This window comes from Pogoniulus pusillus, chromosome 2, assembly GCF_015220805.1.
Source record: "Pogoniulus pusillus isolate bPogPus1 chromosome 2, bPogPus1.pri, whole genome shotgun sequence".
NCBI classification, from domain to species: Eukaryota; Metazoa; Chordata; class Aves; order Piciformes; family Lybiidae; genus Pogoniulus; species Pogoniulus pusillus.
Genome location: NC_087265.1, coordinates 11,065,764 through 11,086,216, shown reverse-complemented (window position 1 = coordinate 11,086,216; position 20,453 = coordinate 11,065,764). Strand labels below are relative to the sequence as shown.

The 20,453-nt window shown below is 40.0% G+C and overlaps 1 protein-coding gene across 5 annotated transcripts in view; it reads right to left on the bottom strand.

Moving 5' to 3' along the window:
* Positions 1 to 20,453, bottom strand: part of DPP10 (dipeptidyl peptidase like 10) — a 665,816-nt gene that overhangs the window by 86,118 nt on the left and 559,245 nt on the right. For all 5 annotated transcript variants that reach the window (XM_064156282.1, XM_064156301.1, XM_064156292.1 and 2 more), the window contains 2 exons: positions 5,360 to 5,412; positions 5,189 to 5,270 (listed from right to left, as the gene is read on the bottom strand). In XM_064156282.1, coding sequence (XP_064012352.1) covers positions 5,189 to 5,270; positions 5,360 to 5,412 — 135 coding nt within the window. The remainder of the gene's footprint in view (positions 1 to 5,188; positions 5,271 to 5,359; positions 5,413 to 20,453) is intronic.

Sequence of the window (20,453 nt, the reverse complement as noted above, 5' to 3'; positions counted from 1 at the left end):
CATGGCACTAAGTGCCTCATCCAGTCTTTTCTTGAACACCTCCAGGGATGGTGCCTCCACCATCTTAATATATCATGAGAAAAATAAGCTCAGTGCAATAAATAAAACACCTGTTATGAATACAAAGGCAAAGCGATGTGCATGGGTATATGTTCATAGGATAAAGCAACAATAAAGTAGTGCACAGAAAATAAACAACATGTTACCACTCAGGCAGAAGAAACTTTATACCAAACTTTTAATAGACAGCTATATCAAACTGAACAACTTTTAAACACACTTCACTGGGAGCTACTTGAAGTAATCCATCTGATAACTAATCAGAAGAATTCTCTGTATCACAAGAGGCACCAAAGAGAAACACTACATCTTTTATAGAAAATTCTGCATACACTGGAGACCAGAGGTCAGCTTTTATATTCAGGCTACTACTGCAGTAAATCTCCATAGACAAATCTAGACACAAAGGGCTGCATTAGATACAAGCCAGGTCCAGAACAGAAACATAAAACCCATAGCTACAAACTATTGGAGAAGATAAGGTCAAGGAGAGACTGTTGCATAAAAATTAGATATTTCAACACCAGAGACCCTATAAAAGCCCCCAAAGCATTCTTCTCCTTCACAGGCATGGGATATCTCTTTCTCAGACACATACAATGAGGACTCTAATCAGGTAAACTGCAGGCAGAAAAAGTCTTTATGAAACCAGTTAGGTATCTAGTTGTGTTGGTTTGCTTTCTCTGGAAACTTAATGATGCAGTAATGAATTCTGTAGGTGTGAAACAAAGAGATAACCAACTGATCCCTTTCAAATATTTAATCAAACATGAGAAAATATGAAAAATATTTAGCAAGTACACAAACAGTTCCCAAACACACTAAGACACACAAAACAGATCTAACACAGTTAAAAGACAGCAATTTAAGGAGTGTGACCTTGAAAACGGTTCTGCAAAACAGCAGCTACGTGATCTTGAAATACATTAATTCACTGCACAAAAGTTTCTTCTTGCCAATGGCAAATATGTTCAATTTCACTGCCACAGTGACGTGACTCAAAAAGCAGACACTTCTCTGAGCTTTCCTTCCCTACTCTAGGTAAACAGCAAGAAACTGAAATAGCTTTCAAACACCACCCCAGCTTCAACACAGAGGTGTTTTGGTCTAGTCATCTGTTGGGAATGGCAGGACTTCTAGTGCTGTGCAGTTGCTTGATCTTGACATGCTGGAACATGAGCCATGGGCTCAGAATGTATAAAGGGGAAAAGTAGTGAGTTAAGTAAAGAGAGGGCTGAAATGACCTTAAGAATGTTGCAGCAGACAATTATGTGGAATATGAGCCTGAGGTTTGTTAACCTTTGCTTATCTAGTTGGTAACGTACGAGGTCTGTCTTAATGACCAATTAGGATTTGGCATGATCTTTTAGCATGTATGTTAAGGTATATAACCAAGTGCTGAAAGTACAACAAACGGACCCAAGCTTGCATCAAGCTGCTTTCCCTGTCTCTTCAATCATGGCAGTCACCTGGTATCTGATATAAAACCTAACTCTCTTCTTCACTGCAGCCATATTCCCTCCTCTGTCCAACAAGCTCTGTCTGCCTTCATATGAATTTTCCTGCTCAGTCATTCAATTTCCACCATTTTTTCCCTCTTCAACTTACTATATTATCTCTTCAAAACTCCTGACAATTTGATTTTTTTTGAATGAGGGAGAATTAAGATTCACATGTAAGCTACATGGTTCTTCTGCAGGACTAAGGATTAAAAACATCTTATTTTACACTATATTCTGTTTATGAAAATAGCTGACCCAACTCCATGTGTCATCCTTCAACATTTGGATGTAATCCAAGACCTTCCAGATAGTTATAGTACACAGTTAGGATCTTTGGCTCAGTCATGTATACCTGTGCCTTTTGTTTCACACCTTGTTCTAACTTTGCAGAGCAGTCATGGCTACAATACTAGTATTCTTTTCCACACTGCACCTGAAAGGGTTCTATTCCTCTTTATTTTAGGGATTTATATGTATTTGGCTTGTGTGAGAGCCACAGGGTACATGTCCTGCATCTTTCTTGATTAATTTTTTTATATATATTACTTGTTTTCCACTTTTTTTCAGTTGAAATAAACAGCTCTTGGAGATTAGTCAGGTTAATACATTATGAATACACAAGCATTCCATTGTTTGTTTTACTTAATATGAGTTATTACTGTTTCCTTATTATATGGAAAAGACATATTAAGTATTGTTTAGGGAGGGACTTTAGCATGAAGCTGCACCTTTGAGCCTAGCTATGTGCTACTGCTACCAGAAGCTGTTGCTGACTGTCCCATTACAGCTTCCTCTTCACTCAGGTTCTCTGCTGATTGCTTCCTGTACCACCTTCTTCAAAATCACTGGGTAAACTGTTTTACTCTAATGACCGATTTTATAACTAGAAGCAATCATGGCAATGTGCCCTACATATTTTCTCTGCCTAACTTACTCTGCTGGAATGATCTCTACTGTCCTGCTTCTGGTAGAAGCAGCTGCTCCTTTGGCCAGTAGCAACAACCATTATTCACAACAGTCTTTATTCATTAACGCTCCTCCTACATTTTTGGCTTCCTGCTGAGGTGGGAAGGTAGTGTGGCAAGGTACTTCTGACACTTTAGAAGACCCCTTTTATCCCATAAAAAGCTTCAAGAGAACATCCTTCTTACTGGTAATGCTTATGGAAGTGACCTTCAGTATGCTGTGATTGCAGATGTACATCTATACAACAACACTTGGTATCATTTGATGCGCACAGATTTTGTGTTTCAATCAAAGTTATTATTTCCTAATTCTGCAGACTATATGGCATCATAAATCCCACGGTAAAGCAGATATTGTTGAAGCACGACATTAACTTTACTAGAGACATTAACGAAGATGAGTTATGTTATCCTCCCTAAAGTATGCCAACGTTTTCAAATTTGGATGATAAAGATTGCACCTGAAATGACCACCCAGTTTTTGCAGCTCTGAGACTTAATGGAAGCCCCACTGTGCTTGTATCTGAAAGCATTTGTATGTATTTCCAGAACCACAGAATCAAGCAGGTTGGAAGAGACCTCCAAGATCATCCAGTCCAACCTAGCACCCAGCCCTAGCCAGTCAACTAGACCATGGCACTAAGTGCCTCAGCCAGGCCTTTTTTGAACACCTCCAGGGACGGCAACTGCACCACCTCCCTGGGCAGCCCATTTTAATGCCAATCACTCTCTCTGGGAAGAACTTCCTCCTAACATCCAGCCTAGACCTCTCCCAGCACAACCTGAGACTGTGTCGTCTTGTTCTATTGCTGGGTGCCTGGCAGAAAAGACCAACCCCCACCTGGCTATGACCTCTTTTCAGGTAGTTTTAAACAGCAATGAGATCAATTCTGAGCCTCCTCTTCTCCGGGCTGCACACCCCCAGCTCCCTCAGCCTCTCCTCACAGGGCTGTGTTCCAGACCTCTCACCAGATTCATCACCCTTCTCTGGACACCTTCCAGCACCTCAGCATCTCTCTTGAATTGAGGAGCCCAGAACTGGACACAGCACTCAAGGTGTGGCCAGTCCAGTGCTGAGTACAGGGGAAGAATAACCTCCCTTGTCCTACTGGCCACACTAATCCTGATATAGGCCAGGATGCCATTGGCTCTCTTGGCCACCTGGGCACACTGCTGGCCCATGTTTAGCCTACTGTCTACCCGTGTCCCCAGGTCCCTTTCTGCCTGGCTGCTCTCCAGCCACTCTGTCCCCAGCCTGTAGCGCTGCTTGGAATTGTTGTTGTCAAAGTGCAGAACCCTGCACTTGGCCTTGTTAAATCTCATCCCATTGGTCTCTGCCCTAGGCAAAACTGACAAAGACAGCATTATTCTGATGCATTATTTTTCTGAAGTTTATGATTCATAAGCCTGCCCCTGTTCTTTGTATACACCCCAGGAAAAGAGAAAATTAATTTCTCAGCAATCAATGCACGTAACTTTAGGTGTACTTTAGGTTACTAATCAGAGATGCAGCATAGACAAATATTCTGAACTACAATTTATTTTAAAATATTTTAAAATTCAGTTCATTTTTGCAAATGCATCACCTTTCTCCTACAACCTGTATAGGTTAAGACATTCCATAATACTATCTGGCAAATAACCGACGTATTTGTTACCATCAATCCTATCTATGCGCACTCATTACTAATAAATCAATGTTTTTAATTATTAAAGCATAACAAGCATTTTCCAATTACTTTTTCTTTCCTGCTTCCACTTGCTTAATGTAATACACTTCAACCAGAAGCACCTTTTCCATTCCCACCATCTTGATGAACGATATGTACATGGGGGCAGTCTCTCTAGACACTCAACTTATAGCCTTTCTGTCTGAACAAGTCAAATGTGCGAAAGAGGCTTCGAGATCATGCCTGCAGGCATTAATGAGCTTATTAGAATACTGTAACAAGGATTATCTGAATTTCTTATTCAGAGAGTTGAAGATTTTATAAGTCTCTTGGGTTCACCTCCCAACACAGGTCACTTTAAAATCATTGCTGTTTTAAACTCACATTTCTTTAATCTCATTGAGAGTGGTGGTGACGATCACGGAGGGTTTGTGTTCATAAAACATTAGAAAACTTTTGGTAGAAGACAATATAAGCAGCAGGATTATTGTCCTGAATTCAATGTGGTACAACTGACCTTGGCAGCTGTTTTCATATCAAAATGAAAATACTACTTTCATTGAATACATCACATCCACCTTTGGATGCTAAGTTTTTGCTTCTAACACAGTTTTCACTGATCATGAACTTAAAAACTTCACCTTCAACTTTCTTCCTCTCATAGTAGTATTTATAAAGATGTTATGCTGAGAATTACTTGAGTGCATATTTAGATGAAGATGTGATTCTTTCAGTAGTTCTACAATTAAATGTGGTTAACACTTGTACAATTTTTTTAGTAGGATTAGATTGGAAAAACATGTTTACATGTTTTCAATAAACATAAATAAATAGACAGGACCTCTAAAAAAGTGTTACAGGACAATGCTAGCATCATGCATAAATCTACAACAAAATGGATTTTAAGTCTTTTTATGATCTGTTTTTTTTTTTTACTTCAGCCTCAGTAAATTCATTACTAAACCACAGCATTTTTAATGACTGTACTTACCAGTTGCTGTCCTTGGACACCCCAGGCTGCATACTGTAAAACTGAATCCTCTACTTCTGGAGGGTTTAACTCCCAAACTTCCCTTGAAAAAATGTAAACATTTTTACATGAACACATTTACATATAGAACTGCTAACGACAACATCATATTGAAAAAACAATGTGACCTACCTTGTCTGTATGTTATAAATCACATAGGAAGCCGTGTAAGAGTAATGAAAAACCTGCAACAAAAGAAAGTGTAAGAATTACAAAAACATGAATACTAGGTTAAATAGGCACTACCACTATGACAGTTAACAGTCTGTAAACATCTTTAGTACAGAAAGATTTTTGCAGAATTAATTCTATCTGACAGACTTGAGTCAGGGTTTGAGAGTTGTATGAAGGACTCACTAATCATTTCACCAGACGCTTAACCTGTAAAACGACTGCACAGAAATTTCTGTTCCTGTCCAGCAATAGGCTTTTAAAAGACAAAACAAAACCACACAAAAATCCATAAGAACTTACATTCCCACAACACAACAAGCAAGCAAACAAACAACAAAAAAACCCTTTTCCTTGTACTTCTCCATTAATTCACGTTCAAAATAATTGCACAGGTAGCATTGTTCTTGTACTTGAAATGTAGTCATACTTTTCCGACCACCTGCTTGAATAATATTCTGAACTAAGGCTCACAAAATAACACAATCAGTGCTTACTGGGGCTCTTTTTGGCTTGGTTTTCCTTAAACATGCTTCAGCTTGATTTTAACCAACTTTCTTTGAAATTCAGGGAAAGTTTGTTTCATCTGAGATTTTTTTGTATGCAACACTTTGGGTAAAACAAAGAATTATTTCTCAGTAAACCTTCCAAATTCATCAGGAAGTTACCAGTGGCTTCTACTATTAGAAACCCCAGGATTCTCTGGGTGGAAGACAAAACAAAATCTAACATACAATTTTATGCTGCTACCTTCATTTGTTGAAAATTTTGTTGAAATCAACTGACATAAACAAGATTGTCCTTTGAGTGCAAAATATAAAGGCCTGATGTATGTAGACCCAGAAGACCCATGGTGGGGAACAGCATGGTACAGTGTATAATGCGATACACCAGTACAATGAAGGTCTAAATTCAAAGCAAACAATTACAGCCTTTCTCTGAAGTCAAACATATAGTGAATAACAAACATTTTGCTATCTTCTGGGCTTTGGTGACTGGTTTTAACTTAGCTCGTTTCTTTCCTGCTATGTTTCACATTATGAAAGTAGCATAGTTAATTAGTTTGATTACGAATTGAAATTACTTCCTGGTCTTGGAATATAAAGTACATTTGTGACTAATTGTTACTGTACTATGAGAAATTCTTCTTAATGTAAACTACTGTCAGAATGAAACATAGGGTGACAGTCTATGTTCTCCCCCACAGAAAGAGACTGAGAAACCTAGGGCTGTTTAGCCTGGAGAAGACCGAGAGGAGACCTGATTAAGGTATCCAAATATCTGAGGGGTGGATGTCAAGTGGATGGGGCCAATCTCTTTTCACTGGTCAGCAGCAGTAAGACAAGGAGCAACAGCTACAAACTGGAACACAGAAGGTTTCACCTCACCATGAGGAGAAACTTCTTTACAGTGAGGGTGACAGAGCCCTGGAACAAGGTGCCCAGAGAGGGTGTGGAGTCTCCTTCTCTGGAGACTGTCAAAACTTGCTTGGCTGTATTCCTGTGCAAACTGCCCTAGGGGATCCTGCCTTGGCAAGGAGGTTGGACTTATCTCTGGAGGTCCCTTCCAACCTCGAAAGTTCTGTGATCCACTACATTTACTGCAGCTTCTCATCTGCAGAATTACAGTATCCCTGCTTGGACCATAAAGAGAGGACTTATTTCAGGACAGTGTCAGGCTAGTTCTGGTTAGATGGAAACAGATACAGCTGTAATGCCAAAACCTCCACATAGATGTATGTGGAGGAGCCTCTTCAGTTTATATTACCCATGTTGGGAATCTTTCAGTAAGTCCTCCAAAGAGATACTAAGCAAAGCAGAGGCGTTGGAATTTGCCTGTCACACATGAAAAGGGCTTCAGAGGTTGTTGTTTTGTCTGGAGGTCATTTGGTAACAGAATCATCTGAAACCTCCTTCCACTGACTCGCTGCTATTAGTTCCCTGTCAATGCACACCAAGAATTCATCATGTCCTAAATCCTCATCGGCTGAAGCTGCAACAAGCCCACAGAGGTCTGTAAGACTACCAACAGTACTTTGTGCAGTAACTTAATTTCCTTTCCACAAAATTTCCCTTTTAGACAAGAATCACTTCCATTTTTCCAAGTCTATGATGATTAACACAAAAAATACGCTTCAGTGAAAAGAATCATAGATGTATTAATAAGTACACCCCAAGCTGTTAGTTGCTTTTAAATTGCAGCTTATGAAAGAGTGCTTGTTTGTATAAAATACAAGCCTCTTCTGAGAAGTGCTAAGTGTGACAGAAAGAGAGATAAATTATAACAATATTATGATTGCTGTAGGAGGTAGAGAGACACCAAGAAGAATATTCTAAGTAAACTGATTTTCTCTAAGTAGCTATCATAAACATACTCCCTACAGTGCCTTTATATTCATTTATATACATAGTAGATGCAGATATAGACTATTTGCTAATCAGAGCATGGTAGGAGTTGGAAGGAACCTCTGGGGAACAGCACTTTGATCAGCTTGCACAGAGGCAGGTTTTGAAAGTCTCCCAAGAAGGAGACTCCATGAGCTCTCATGGCAGCCTGTTTCAGCACTGTCACCCTCAAATAAAGAAGTTTTTGTATATGTTCAGGTGCAGCCTCCTGCGATTCAGTTTGTGCCCACTGCCCCTTACCCTGTTACTGGGCACCACTGAAATGAGTCTGGCCCTGTAAGTTCAGTGGGGATTCCAGGAAAAATTGATTTGGCAACAACATGACTGAAGACTGCAGGATAGAGTTAGTCAAGTACTGCTGGGAAGACAATGAAACAAACCATTGGTTTCAAAGTTCCTGCTCTCTTTTATGAATCTTATATTGCTAGAGGTAAGAGAGAGCAGATCAAAGAGACATAAATGGTTAAATCATGGTGGTTTCTGCACAGGGCTTACCTTGCCAGAGGCTACCCAGGGGGCACTTGCCCACAGCTGTTAAAGAGGACAGTCTCATACAGCTAGTTACAGCAAAGGGGAATCGGGGGTTTTTTGTCCTTCCAGGAAAAGAGGGAAATATATCACAAATAATGTGTGGAGGGCTTCTAAGTGTTTAGAATAGAAATATTTTTTAAGTAAATGATTAGACAGAACATATTTCAACAAGAAATGCTAAACCAGTAAGTCATTTTGGCAGCCTGAACAGAAAATAAGTTATAATAACAAGCACACTACGTCATATTTCATGTGGAAACTTTCCTGTGATAAAATTTCTATCTCAATATTTATGCAGAAGTATTAATATCTTTATAAGTATTAATACATTTGGAAGAGCTACACAACCAGAGGATAGAAAAACTGCAACAAAGGTACTTTCAGACAAGATGTGGACATTTTTCTCAGTTACTTGTTTTAGTTCTTAATGGGAAGGCTGTACATAAACTACAAGCAAGAAGTTTCTTAATTCAGACTTGCAACAGCCACGTACAGAAGCACAACCATTAAACTAAAAAAGGGGACTTAAAAAGCCTTTCTTTCTCAAGTCTGGCTTATATATAAAGTGTTTAGGAATCTCTTGTAGTTTTGCATAAAGTCTTAGCTTTTTGCCTCCCTTTTGCAGAGAACCATGTAAGTGGCTGGAACCACACATCTCTTGATCCCTACCATACCAGATCTGGCATCACACAACAGCAGACCAGATGAAAGCTCCAAGCATGACAGTAGCCATAGCATCAGCAGACCTTAAAACACTAGAAAAGACCCAACTCTTCTGCCTAGCCACAAACTGCATCACCCTTAGAAGAGGCTTGGGGATTCTGCCCTGCAACTTGTTTTTTGGGGATATGCACTAATAAGGGGAAAAAAAAACCTGGTAATTTATAATGAAGTTGGTAAATAAGCAGACTGAGAGCCCACATGGGCAAAGTTCAGGTTGTACTGACCGCTCTCATGGTATATTTACAGTGAAAGGATGGTTGTTGTCTTCACCATTTAAATCCAGTGTTGTTATTTCTATTCCAGAATGCTTTCATACACTTTCTGTACTCCACCCCTTCTAACTGGGGTGGTATTGAAAGACTGAACTAAGGCTAGTATTTTAAAATGGGCAGTAAATTGTTCCAACTGACAGTAAAACAGATGTATTTAAGTAGCGTGAAGACAAGGAAAAGGGAGAGTTTCTAGCGAAAACAGACTCATCTTCTAGGTACAAAGAGAAGAACCAGGGAACATCTCTAAGTGAATCACAGAATCAACCAGGTTGGAAGACACCTCCAAGATCATACAGTCCAACCTATCACCCAGCCCTAGACAATCCACTAGACCATGGCACTAAGTCTTGTCTTAAATACCTCCAGGGACAGCTACTTCACCACCTCCCTGGGCAGCCCATTCCAATGGCAAATCACTCTCTCTGGGAAAAAACTTTTTCCCAACATCCAGCCTATACCTCCCACAGCACAACTTGAGCAATGTAGGAGAACAAAGCCTTTTAAAATATTAAATGTATGACAGTAACTTATGCACTGCCATATCAGTGGAGGAAAATGAGCACCAGAAAATGGCATGGCATCATTTATTAATAAAACTATACAAGCTAATGTGGGACACTCAGAGCCTTACTTCCACAAGTGACAGACACGCTTATGAGGGTTCAGGATTTTCTGACAAATAACTAACTTCCCTGCTTCTATTATGATAAGCTGGGAAACATTCTCCCCCATGTTAAGAACTGTGAAACTGGCTTTTTAGATCAGATAGGTGGCATATTTTCTCCTTATTTTTTTTCCATGGATTGTAGTAGGTAATGACTATTGACTATCCGGTATTCCTTCTGAATTCAGTCTTTCATCAATTTACAAATCAATTCAGAAACCTAAGAGAGGATTTCATGTGATGCAGCCCAACACTGAAAAACTGGGCTTTATTTCTGCATGAAAAAAAAAAAAAAAGTAACTGTTGGGAGGGGAAATTAATTAATGTGAGATGCTATTTTCCAAAACTAATATTGTTTATTAATTTTGCTGTTCAGAACTCTTGCCACCCCCCATCACTAATTTTAGTAATATTTCAGTTCTTACATGGTTATGGAAACATTCTATGGATAGTATCTAGAGCCAGTAATAACCAGCAAAATATATAAACATTAATTGAACTGGCAGAGAAAATTCCTGTGGTCAATGCCGCTTGTGATCAAATATGCTGCTTGCCCAGTAGCTGGGCTCAAGCTCTTTCTGCTCTGTGGCAGAAGGCAGTAGGGAATTACAAAGAGGCATTTAAGCATTTACTCACAGATTATTATTACCCTTGCGGGGGCTAACCACAGCCCAGACAGTGCCCAAATGCTTTCAGGAGACTCTGTCTTGTTAGGCACCGAGGCTTGAATCTTCCTGGCTTCTGGGGAAAGGACGCAGACAATCTCTGACCTTGTCTCCTGGCTTCTTCTGGACTATCTGTACAGATGTCCAGGGATTCTAGGCAGGACCTTCAGGTGCAGAAGGCAGATATGGTGCACTCTCAGCAAGATGTCACGCTGGCCACACAGGCCAATTGCGTGCAGACATCCAGGGTCTGCTCCTGGTAACTCCTGTCAGTGGAATTTATCAGGCAAGCAGTAAGGCAGTGTGCAATAGCAGCAGGGCTGGGAACAGCAGAGAGAGCAGGCAAAGAGCAGGGAAGCAAAGCAGCAAAGCAAAGGCACAGTGTTCACCTGCCTATCTCCCTTTATCAATGTGGGCTGAGATTAATTGCCCTTTGGACACAAGAATAGCCAATCAGGATGGCAGTTAGCCAAACCTTACCATATTAGGCAAAGCCACAGGCTCACTTTTCCCTAATTTGGGAAAAGCACAGGCCTTGCACTAGGCAGGCACAAGCTAAGTGTGTGTACCTTACAGCACAGGACCCTGGGCAGGCCAGACTCTAGGGCTCCAGGTCCTTTTGTGTCCGTTTCCTGCACTTGCCTCTCTGGTGGAGCAGAAAAACATGCCTAGGCAAGGCAGGACATGTATAAGCCTACTTCAGGCCTGTGAGACCTACCACAACAGTAACAGAACTACAAAGACTTAAAAGAAAAAGTTGAAAAAAAGTACTTCAAGACAAATTACTCCAGTCAAAACTTACTGAAATAACAATCCATTATTCAGCTAACGGCCAGCAACATAAAAAAACCCCAACAACCATACTTATCAGTCACAATCTGAACTTTTAGATGGCATGTTGTTTGGGGGCTTAGATGTCCTTTATTTTCTACCTTTCAAGGAATGTCTGTGCCTGTATGAGATTTGTAAAAATGAAATACTGTCATGGAACTCAATGCCTAGCCCAGCAAGAGGCAGGAAAACAATATGCCCTATATACTTAGTTAAATGCATTCCAGTAATTCTGCAATATACTCCAGTAAATATTCAGTTCATTATTCTTGGGTAATTTGGAAAACATCCCTCAGCAGAACAGTGCTTGTGGTAAAAAGCTGCCAAGAAAACGTCACTAGGAGTATTTCTGCAGGATGATGAGGACCCTGAGCTCCAGGGAAATGGAAGAGAGCTGATGACATTAGAACCTCAGACTGCTATAATCACAAAATGCTCAGGCATGCCAAACACCTTGACACATCCTTTATCCATTCCGTATATTATAAATAAATTATACTTGTTCACGTGTTATTTATTTAGAGCAATAATGCAGCCTTCTTGCTAGCACAGCTTGTTGCAAGGTAGTGAACTGACTGGACTATATTTTTGTTCTCACTCATGCAGACAGTCATACCCTGAACTCATCTCTGCAGTTCTCAGTGATGTTGGATTCTGTAAACTCTCCTTTCTGGTTAAAACAAGACCTCACAAGGCGTAACAGCACTCAGTCTGAGCACAAACAGTAGAACTGATGGTATATGAAATAAGCTGAATATTTCAGCATCTGCAGAAACACCTCCAGTTACTCCAAAGTTTATCAGCCAGAGAATACATAATCTCTCACACAGCATTTGGTTGATATATGGTAGATACCTATTTATTTGCCCTGTACCTAGCAAATAGCAAAGAGATTATTTAAAAGCCATGACTTTCCCATTGATTTAAAAAAAAAAAATAAAAACAGAGAGTATCATTAAATAACTGAAAATGCACAATATGTCATCTCATTTCAAAACATACACACTGACTTGAAAATAGATGCAGTTTCTCAGACAAGTTCAGAACTGTACAGCTCTTTAGGACTCATCAGTGAAGTAACAAATCCTTTGTGGGTTAATTCACACTTCTGCTCACATGTAAAATAATATCTAATACTTTAAGAGACTAGCAGTCTGAATGAAAAATTTTAGCTGACAAAGTTTTAACTGCTGCAATATCAGGATTCCTTCCAAGTAGTATTATTCATAAAAAAGAGAATTATCAAGGAACTGCTTTTATTGCTTCACAGGCAGAAGTTTAGGCAGTTCAAAGCTAAAAGAAAAGACTTTGTATGCCCAAAAGCTTTTCCGTTTTTCCCAGCTGTATCAGTTGGTCTAATAAAAGATATTAGCTCTTCCCATAAATCTTGTTTCATTTATGTTTACAGGCCATCACATCTATAACAATGTCACCAAGAAACAAACATAGTCCTGAGCCTACCTGAAAGAAAATGCAATACCTAAAAATAATCTTTTCTAATTAATAACCTGTGTTACAGTATATATCACAAAATGAATCAAGAAATCAAGAGAGATGAGAGAGTGAAGCAGAGAAATAAATAGGAATACATCTTGCCAAGGACATTCACTTTTCCATTCAGCTGCAACCCTTCTTGCTTTTTAACATCTTTCTTAATACATCAGTGAAATGGTGCAGCATGGTTTCAAACTGCCTTAGTGGATGCCAGACACAGTAACCTGTTGTGCACAGTTTGTAGAATAGAAACATGAGTAGGATTTTGCCTTTGTCCTCTTTTCTACCACTGAATTAAGCATTTGAAGAATTACCAAAAAAATATACTTATGCTTGAAAGTGAATGAAAAGACTTTACCATGGTAAAGCGACTACAAGGCCAAGATAAAAGGTAACTAATCGTTCATCCGTCATTCATGCGAGGAAGTATTACCACATAGAAGCTCATCCACGGGTCCAAGATTAAACCTTCAATAAACCTTCATGAAAGACTCAAAAATTCAATTTAGGAGAAGAAATGCAAACATATATTTCTTCTTCTTTTGCCTATGGGATAACAGCATCTTGGAAGAAAAATGGAGTCTGCAGAACATGCCATGAGCTATAAAAACAAAGCAAGCACCAGAATAAGAGTGGAGAGAATACAAGGGGAACATAATGAAATATAGATGCACAGGATGGTTACTAAGATCTCTTGTAGTGCTTACTGAAATTAGAGCTCTTTGCTTGTGACACAGTCACATCAAAAACAAGTAACACAGCAGACAGTATGAGGCTGTGCTAACGGCTCTGGGTAAATCTATCCCACAGAGGCGCACAACCCATCTAACTCTACGTGATTTAACTCCAGTTAACAGGGCGTGCAATAAAGTGCAACACTGAGCTAGCTGTGCATGAACTTGCAATACAGGGCTTTGACATGGCTTCTGCAGCACGATGCTGCATTGATTCAACCACAGCATTTTCAGACCACAATTAGTATCTACACACAGTGCGACGACTACAGATTAAGACTAAAAGGAGGCTGGATGGCTCTACAACATATTCTGTTGTATGGCAGAGTTCTGACTTTTCTTACCTATTTTTCTGCTAGCATAAAACTAGTCAGACAAAACAAATAACTGTATTATGTATTTGCAGTAAGTTCAGTTACTATGTATTCAAATTTACTCTCTATACAAAACCACAGTCTACACAACTTGAATTTCTAAGAAGTCCATAGATATTAGCTATAAAAATTGTGAAAAAATTATGTCTCCTGGTATGTTACTGTCCGTTTTATTCAGTGTATACTGGTGTAATTCAGCTTTCAAGCAATGAAAATAAGAAAATACTCTCAAGTCTTTTAATTAATCATAGAATCAACCAGGTTGGAAGAGGACTCCAAGATCATCCAGTCCAACCTAGCACCCAGCCCTATCCAATCAACCAGACCACAGCACTAAGTGCCCCATCCAGTCTTTTCTTGAAGACCCCCAGGGACGGTGTCTCCACCACCTCCCTGGGCAGCCCATTCCAATGGGAAATCACTCTCTCTGGGAAGAACTTCTTCCTAATATCCAGCCTATACCTACCTCTGGCACAACTTGAGACTGTGTCCCCTTGTTCTATTGCTGGTTACCTGAGAGAAGAGGCCACCCCCCACCTGGCTACAATGCCCCTTCAGGTAGTTGTAGACAGTAATAAGATCACCCCTGAGCCTCTTCTTCTCCAGGCTAAACAGGCCCAGCTCCCTCAACCTCTCCTCATAGGGTTTGTGTTCCAGGCCCCTCACCAGCTTCGTTGCCCTTCTCTGGACATGTTCCAGCACCTCAACATCTTTCTTGAATTGAGGGGCCCAAAACTGGACACAGTACTCAAGGTGTGGCCTGACCAGTGCTGAGTACAGGGGAAGAATAACCTCCCTTGTCCTACTGGCCACACTGTTCCTGATGCAGGCCAGGATGCCATTGGCTCTCTTGGCCACCTGGGCACACTGCTGCCTCATCTTCAGCTTACTGTCTATCAGTACCCCCAGGTCCCTTTCCTCATGACTGCTCTCCAGCCACTCAGTCCCCAGCCTATAGTGCTGCTTGGGGTTGTTGTGGCCAAAGTGCAGAACCCTGCACTTGGCCTTGTTAAATCTCACCCCATTGGCCTATCATATGCAAACTCTTTATTCTGCTACACATTTGGAGAACACTAAAATATTTGCAGCCAGATTTCGTCCTCTATGGTAGTTTGTTGAAAGCAAATGAGTCACAATGGGAGGGTGTTAGTCTTGGCTGTGCCCCATCAGAATTGCAAGTAACAACTCCTCACTCTCAAAAAAAAAAAAAAAAAAAAAAAAAAAAAAAAAAAAAAACCAAAACAAAAAAAAAAACCCAAACACCCAAACCCCATGGATCAACAATCACATAACTAACTTCTATTCCTCATTTTCCTTTTATGAGCTTTAAGACATGTGACTTGCTAGGACTGCAGTGCAAAGAAAATGGAATCAGCACCTAATGTGCTGAGCCAGAACTTCCACAAAACAATAAAATTGATATATTCTTTCCTTCCCTTTGTATTACAAGATGTGCAATACCCCTGTTAGTAAAACCTGCGACGGAGTTAATAAGACGAAATTAGTAGCAGCATGAGCACTGCCAAAGGCAAAGTACAGCTGCTGGATGAATTCTCCATTCATTCTGCAATTTATGTGCTAAATACATTAGTAATGTTAATGCTATCAATAACATTATTAGGCGAAATACATCTTTCTTTAAAACCCCATTAACATTCACTTCAAATGTTCCCCATATGTTCTTCAGCATAGGGACTGCTTCTAAAGAGGATTAAACAATTAAATCTGGCACGGTCATGTTTGGGTTTCATGTAATTGGCTGCTTGAACATGCAAAAAGTGAAGAGAGAGCTCTGCAGTGCTAAGTCCTGAGCCACATATGTATGAAACCACTGTATAACACTTACACTACAATGGAGAATTTGAATAAAACACAAACTATGTCAATAAGGGACATTTATTAAAGTTAACATGGTTAAAGATTATTATTTCATGCCATGGCATGTAACACGGTGAAACTTCAGATTCTGTACTGATAACAAAGCTCAAATCACTCTGGGCTATACACCAGAAGTAGTTTACACCATGCTGGCCTTGAACATCGCTGGGAAAGGGGCACCAATGACTGTCCTGGGCAACCTGTTATAGTGTCTCACCACCTTCACTGTAAAGAATTTCTAACATCCAGTCTAAACCTACCCTTTTGAAGCTTAAGTCCACTCCCTCTTACCCTATAACTACAAGCCCTTGAAAAAGTCCCTTAACACCTTTCTTGTAGGCTCCTTTCAGGTACTGGAAGGCTGCTATAAGGTCTTCCTGGAGCTTTCTTTTCTCCAGGCTGAAAAAGCCCCAACTCTCACAGCCTGTTTCCACAAGAGAGGTTCTCCAGCCCCCTGATGATCTTTGTGACCTTTCTCTGGTCCTGCTCCAGAAGTCTCTCTTGTGCTGCGGGCACCAGAATGGAATGCACACTCCAGGCTGTGTCTCATGAGAGGAGATCAGAGAGGGAGATAAGAGAGGGAGAATCACCTCTTGCATCCTGCTGGTCAGATATTTATGAGTTAATAACCAGTTTTATATGGATTACATATGGGGTAAAGAGAAGCACAGACATTTACTCCTTCACAAATTCTGGATTTGCACCATAATCCAGTTAATCTTTGCATCTTACCTTAATTTTAAACTGCAGGTAATGACACATTATTAACTCATCATTCATACAGCTAGAAAGGAGCAATATGGTTATCATGCCTGACCTCCTATATCTGAAAGAAAGTTTATAGGACATTGTGTGATACACAAACAGAGATTCTTCAACAGGCTTCAGAGTAAGCCCTGAGAAACAACCAAACAAAGAGACTATAATGATGAGATGATGAATTTCCACACGTCTCCCGAATCCTATTGTTTCTATACAATAGAAGAGATAAATTTTGCCAACATTTGTGTCTAAATATTTATCTATTTTTGCATAATGTTTGGCCTTTAGAGGTGGCATAGCTTGTTTCTGAAAGCTCTGTATCTAATTGCAAAGAATTAATCCAAGATAGCTTGATGCATTTGAGCACTGAAGTTAATTGACAAGGTTATAACTTTGCAAAGCATTGTATTTATTTGTTTCAATCAACATCAATTACTTGTCATGATTGATAAGAACTACTGCATATCATTGGTAATAATTTATGTTTAGCATTAATACTTTGGGGATGAAATATTGCCAGCCATAACAACTATGTATTGCCAAACCAATATAAATAAAAAAGCAAGACATTTCTAGACACATAATTTATCTGTGAGAAAAAAGTCTGTCAAGGAAGCCTGAACAAAAAAAAAAGACCTCTAGAAAAAAATCTGCTAAAGCTTCAAGTGCTCCACATATAATTTTTCAGTAAGATTAATTATCTCAAGAAAAAGACATCCACTACAGAATGTTAATTAATTCACAATCAATTAAACTCAGTTCATCTAACCAGCAGTAATGTGATCCAAACCACAATTCAGAATCACAGCAGAAGCTGCTTTTTCTTCTACACCAAGCACTGAGATAGAGCGCCCTATATCTGGATACGCAACTCAATCATTTTGGAATATATAATAACTTCAGATGAGTGAATTATTCAAAAAAGAATGTTCTGCATTGCTACTTCTGAAAGCCTCATCTATCACTGTCATTTGAAATTCTATTAGTTACACTACCACGTAAAATATGTTTCTTGAGTCTTGTACGAGACGACTTACGACAAAAATTCATACTTGCAGCATTAAAAACCAGGTATGACTTCACTGCCATCACTATTACATGATGGTGAGGCTGGTAAATCTCAAGCCTTAAGCATACTGCATGCTAATCTGATGCTGATACACATGTACATGCACATCATTCTCATATGTATGCTCACACTCGTATTCTGTGTGATTAACATTTTCACTTTGAGAATGTTTTGGGATTTATGGAAACCTGAATTTCCTGAATTGATTAGAATCATAGAATGGTTTAGGTCAGAAGGGATCTCAAAGACCATATAGTTCCAACCCCCCACCATAGCTAGGAACACCTCCCACTAGAATAGGTTGCTCAAGGCCTCATCTAACCTGGCCTTGAACATCTCCAGGGAGGGAGCATCCACAACCTCCCTGGGCAACCTGTTCCAGTGTCTCACCACCTTCATTGTAAAGAACATATTCCTAATGTCTAGTTTAAATCTCCCTTCTGACAGTTTAAACCCATTCCTCCTTGTTCTGTCATTAGAAGACCCTGTAAATAGTCCCTCCCCAGTCCTCCTGTATGTCTCCTCCAGATACTGGGAAGGCCACTATAAGGTCTTCTTGAAGCCTTCTCTTCTCCAGGCTGAAGAGCACCAGGTAACTTCACTTGCAGGCAACTTCATGTTGTACATTGATCTGGACTAGTGTAAAAATAAACAGGAGGCTTTTGATTCTGATGACACAACCAGAACTTTATAACCATTAGAAATATAAGGCTGGTGAAGGTATTTGCTTCTGGTCACTGCAGCTGGGTATACAAAATCTGTCTTAGAAAAATAAAAACGTCATTAGTTGTACTAGTTTGAAGTTAACTAGAATGTTTTGGTGAGAAGGGTTAGATTACAGGCTGTGAAAGAAAAACAATGGTGATGTCTACTTCACTCATAGGCTTACTGAGATGTATAAGAGCAAGAATCGAAACACAGATAAGGCACATCTGCTTCTTCTGCTGGGGGGCTTGGAGATGCATTTTTTTCTCTCTCTAGCCTCTCTAATGTTTCTCTGCTTAATCCACTTTGCTTCCTAACCCCCTAGCCAAACCTCCATTCTTCCTTGGGACTGGGGTAAAGTTGAGAGGGGGAGGAGAAGGTGGAAGGGCGGTTGGGAGCCCCTCCTGGGGACTCAGGTTTCTGGGAGGGGAGTTGTGTTTCTGTATTACCTTTTTACCTTGTATATTTCTGTCTATAACTGTATATACTGTAAATATCTGTTTGTATATTGTGCTAAGCTGTAAATATAAGCTTCATTCAATTTCCAGAACTGGCTGAGTCTAGTCTGGGTGATTTCCAACGTGTGGGGTCAGGGAACATCCAAACCATCACAGTAGTTTAATACTGCCTGATACAGGGTGTCAGCTGATAAAAAACTCAAGGTGCACTTGCAGCCTAGAAGGCTAACCATATCTTGGGATGCATCAAAAGAAGTATGACCAGCAGGACAAGGGTGGTAATTCTCTCCCTCTGCTGTCACAAGACCCCACGTGGACTGCTGCATCCAGTTCTGGTACCCCCTCCATAAGAGGGACATCAAACTGCTGGAGCGGGTCAGAGGAGGGCCACAAAGATGATCAGAGGTGTGGAGATGTCTCCGCTATGGAGACAGGCTCTGAGAGTTGGGGGTTTTCAGCCTGGAGAATAGAAGGCTCCAGGAAGACCTTATAGTAGCCTTTCAGTACCTGAAGGGGGTCTAGGAGAAAGCTGGGAAGAGACTTTTTACAAGACTTTTGTGACAGGATGAGGGGGATGACTTTAAGCTTAAGGAGGGTGGATGCAGAATGGATATAAGGAAGAAATTCTTTACAGTGAGGGGATGAGACACTGTAACAGGTTGCCCCGAGAGCAACACCTTGGAGGTGTTCGAGGTCAGACTGGATGAGGTCTTGGGCAACCTGGTGTAGCATAAGCTGTCCCTACTTATGACAGAGGGTTTGGAACAAGATGATCTTTAAAGCCCCTTCCAAACTTAAACATTCTACAAATCTATAATCTCTTTACAGTGTCCTTCTAGTACAACCTGAATCCCAAAGACTGGATTACCTCCACACACATTAAAAACTATAAAGAGAAATCAAAATACATTTTAAAATATACATTACTGAAGGCAGAGCTGCATCAAGTCTCTTTAGAGAGTTTTGTGACGGTTTAATTTAGTTTTGTCTTTGTGGTAGTGTGGAAGAAAGAACTGAGCTCAGTCTTGGTTTACTTTAACAAGATAATATGTTCCTCAGCTCCTCAAACATATTGCTAAAGAGAACACTGGCAAAAGCAGAAAAAACACCACCTTGTTTAGAAGATACACTTCTGCATGTGATGACATTCACAAAAACGTACATAAACTGATTAAAATGAAACATTCTATTGTCAATATCTCCTAAAATCAGGTTTCATATAAAATGAAACATCCAGTTTCTGAGCACAAAACTGAACTGAAGATACCTTGAAATGATGAGGAAAAGAAAATCAAGGCACATAATGGGACCGTTTTGAAGACTAGGCAACAGTCTCTCAATATTTTTTTTTCTTCTCCTAACAATCTGACTCAGTCAGACAGCAGTAAGAAAGCAGATACTGGATGCTCCTCTGCTGTTTACTTACAAATGGCATAAGGGGATGAAAAGACCCTGTGCAGCTGGAGAAAGCACAAGCAAAGAGATAAAAG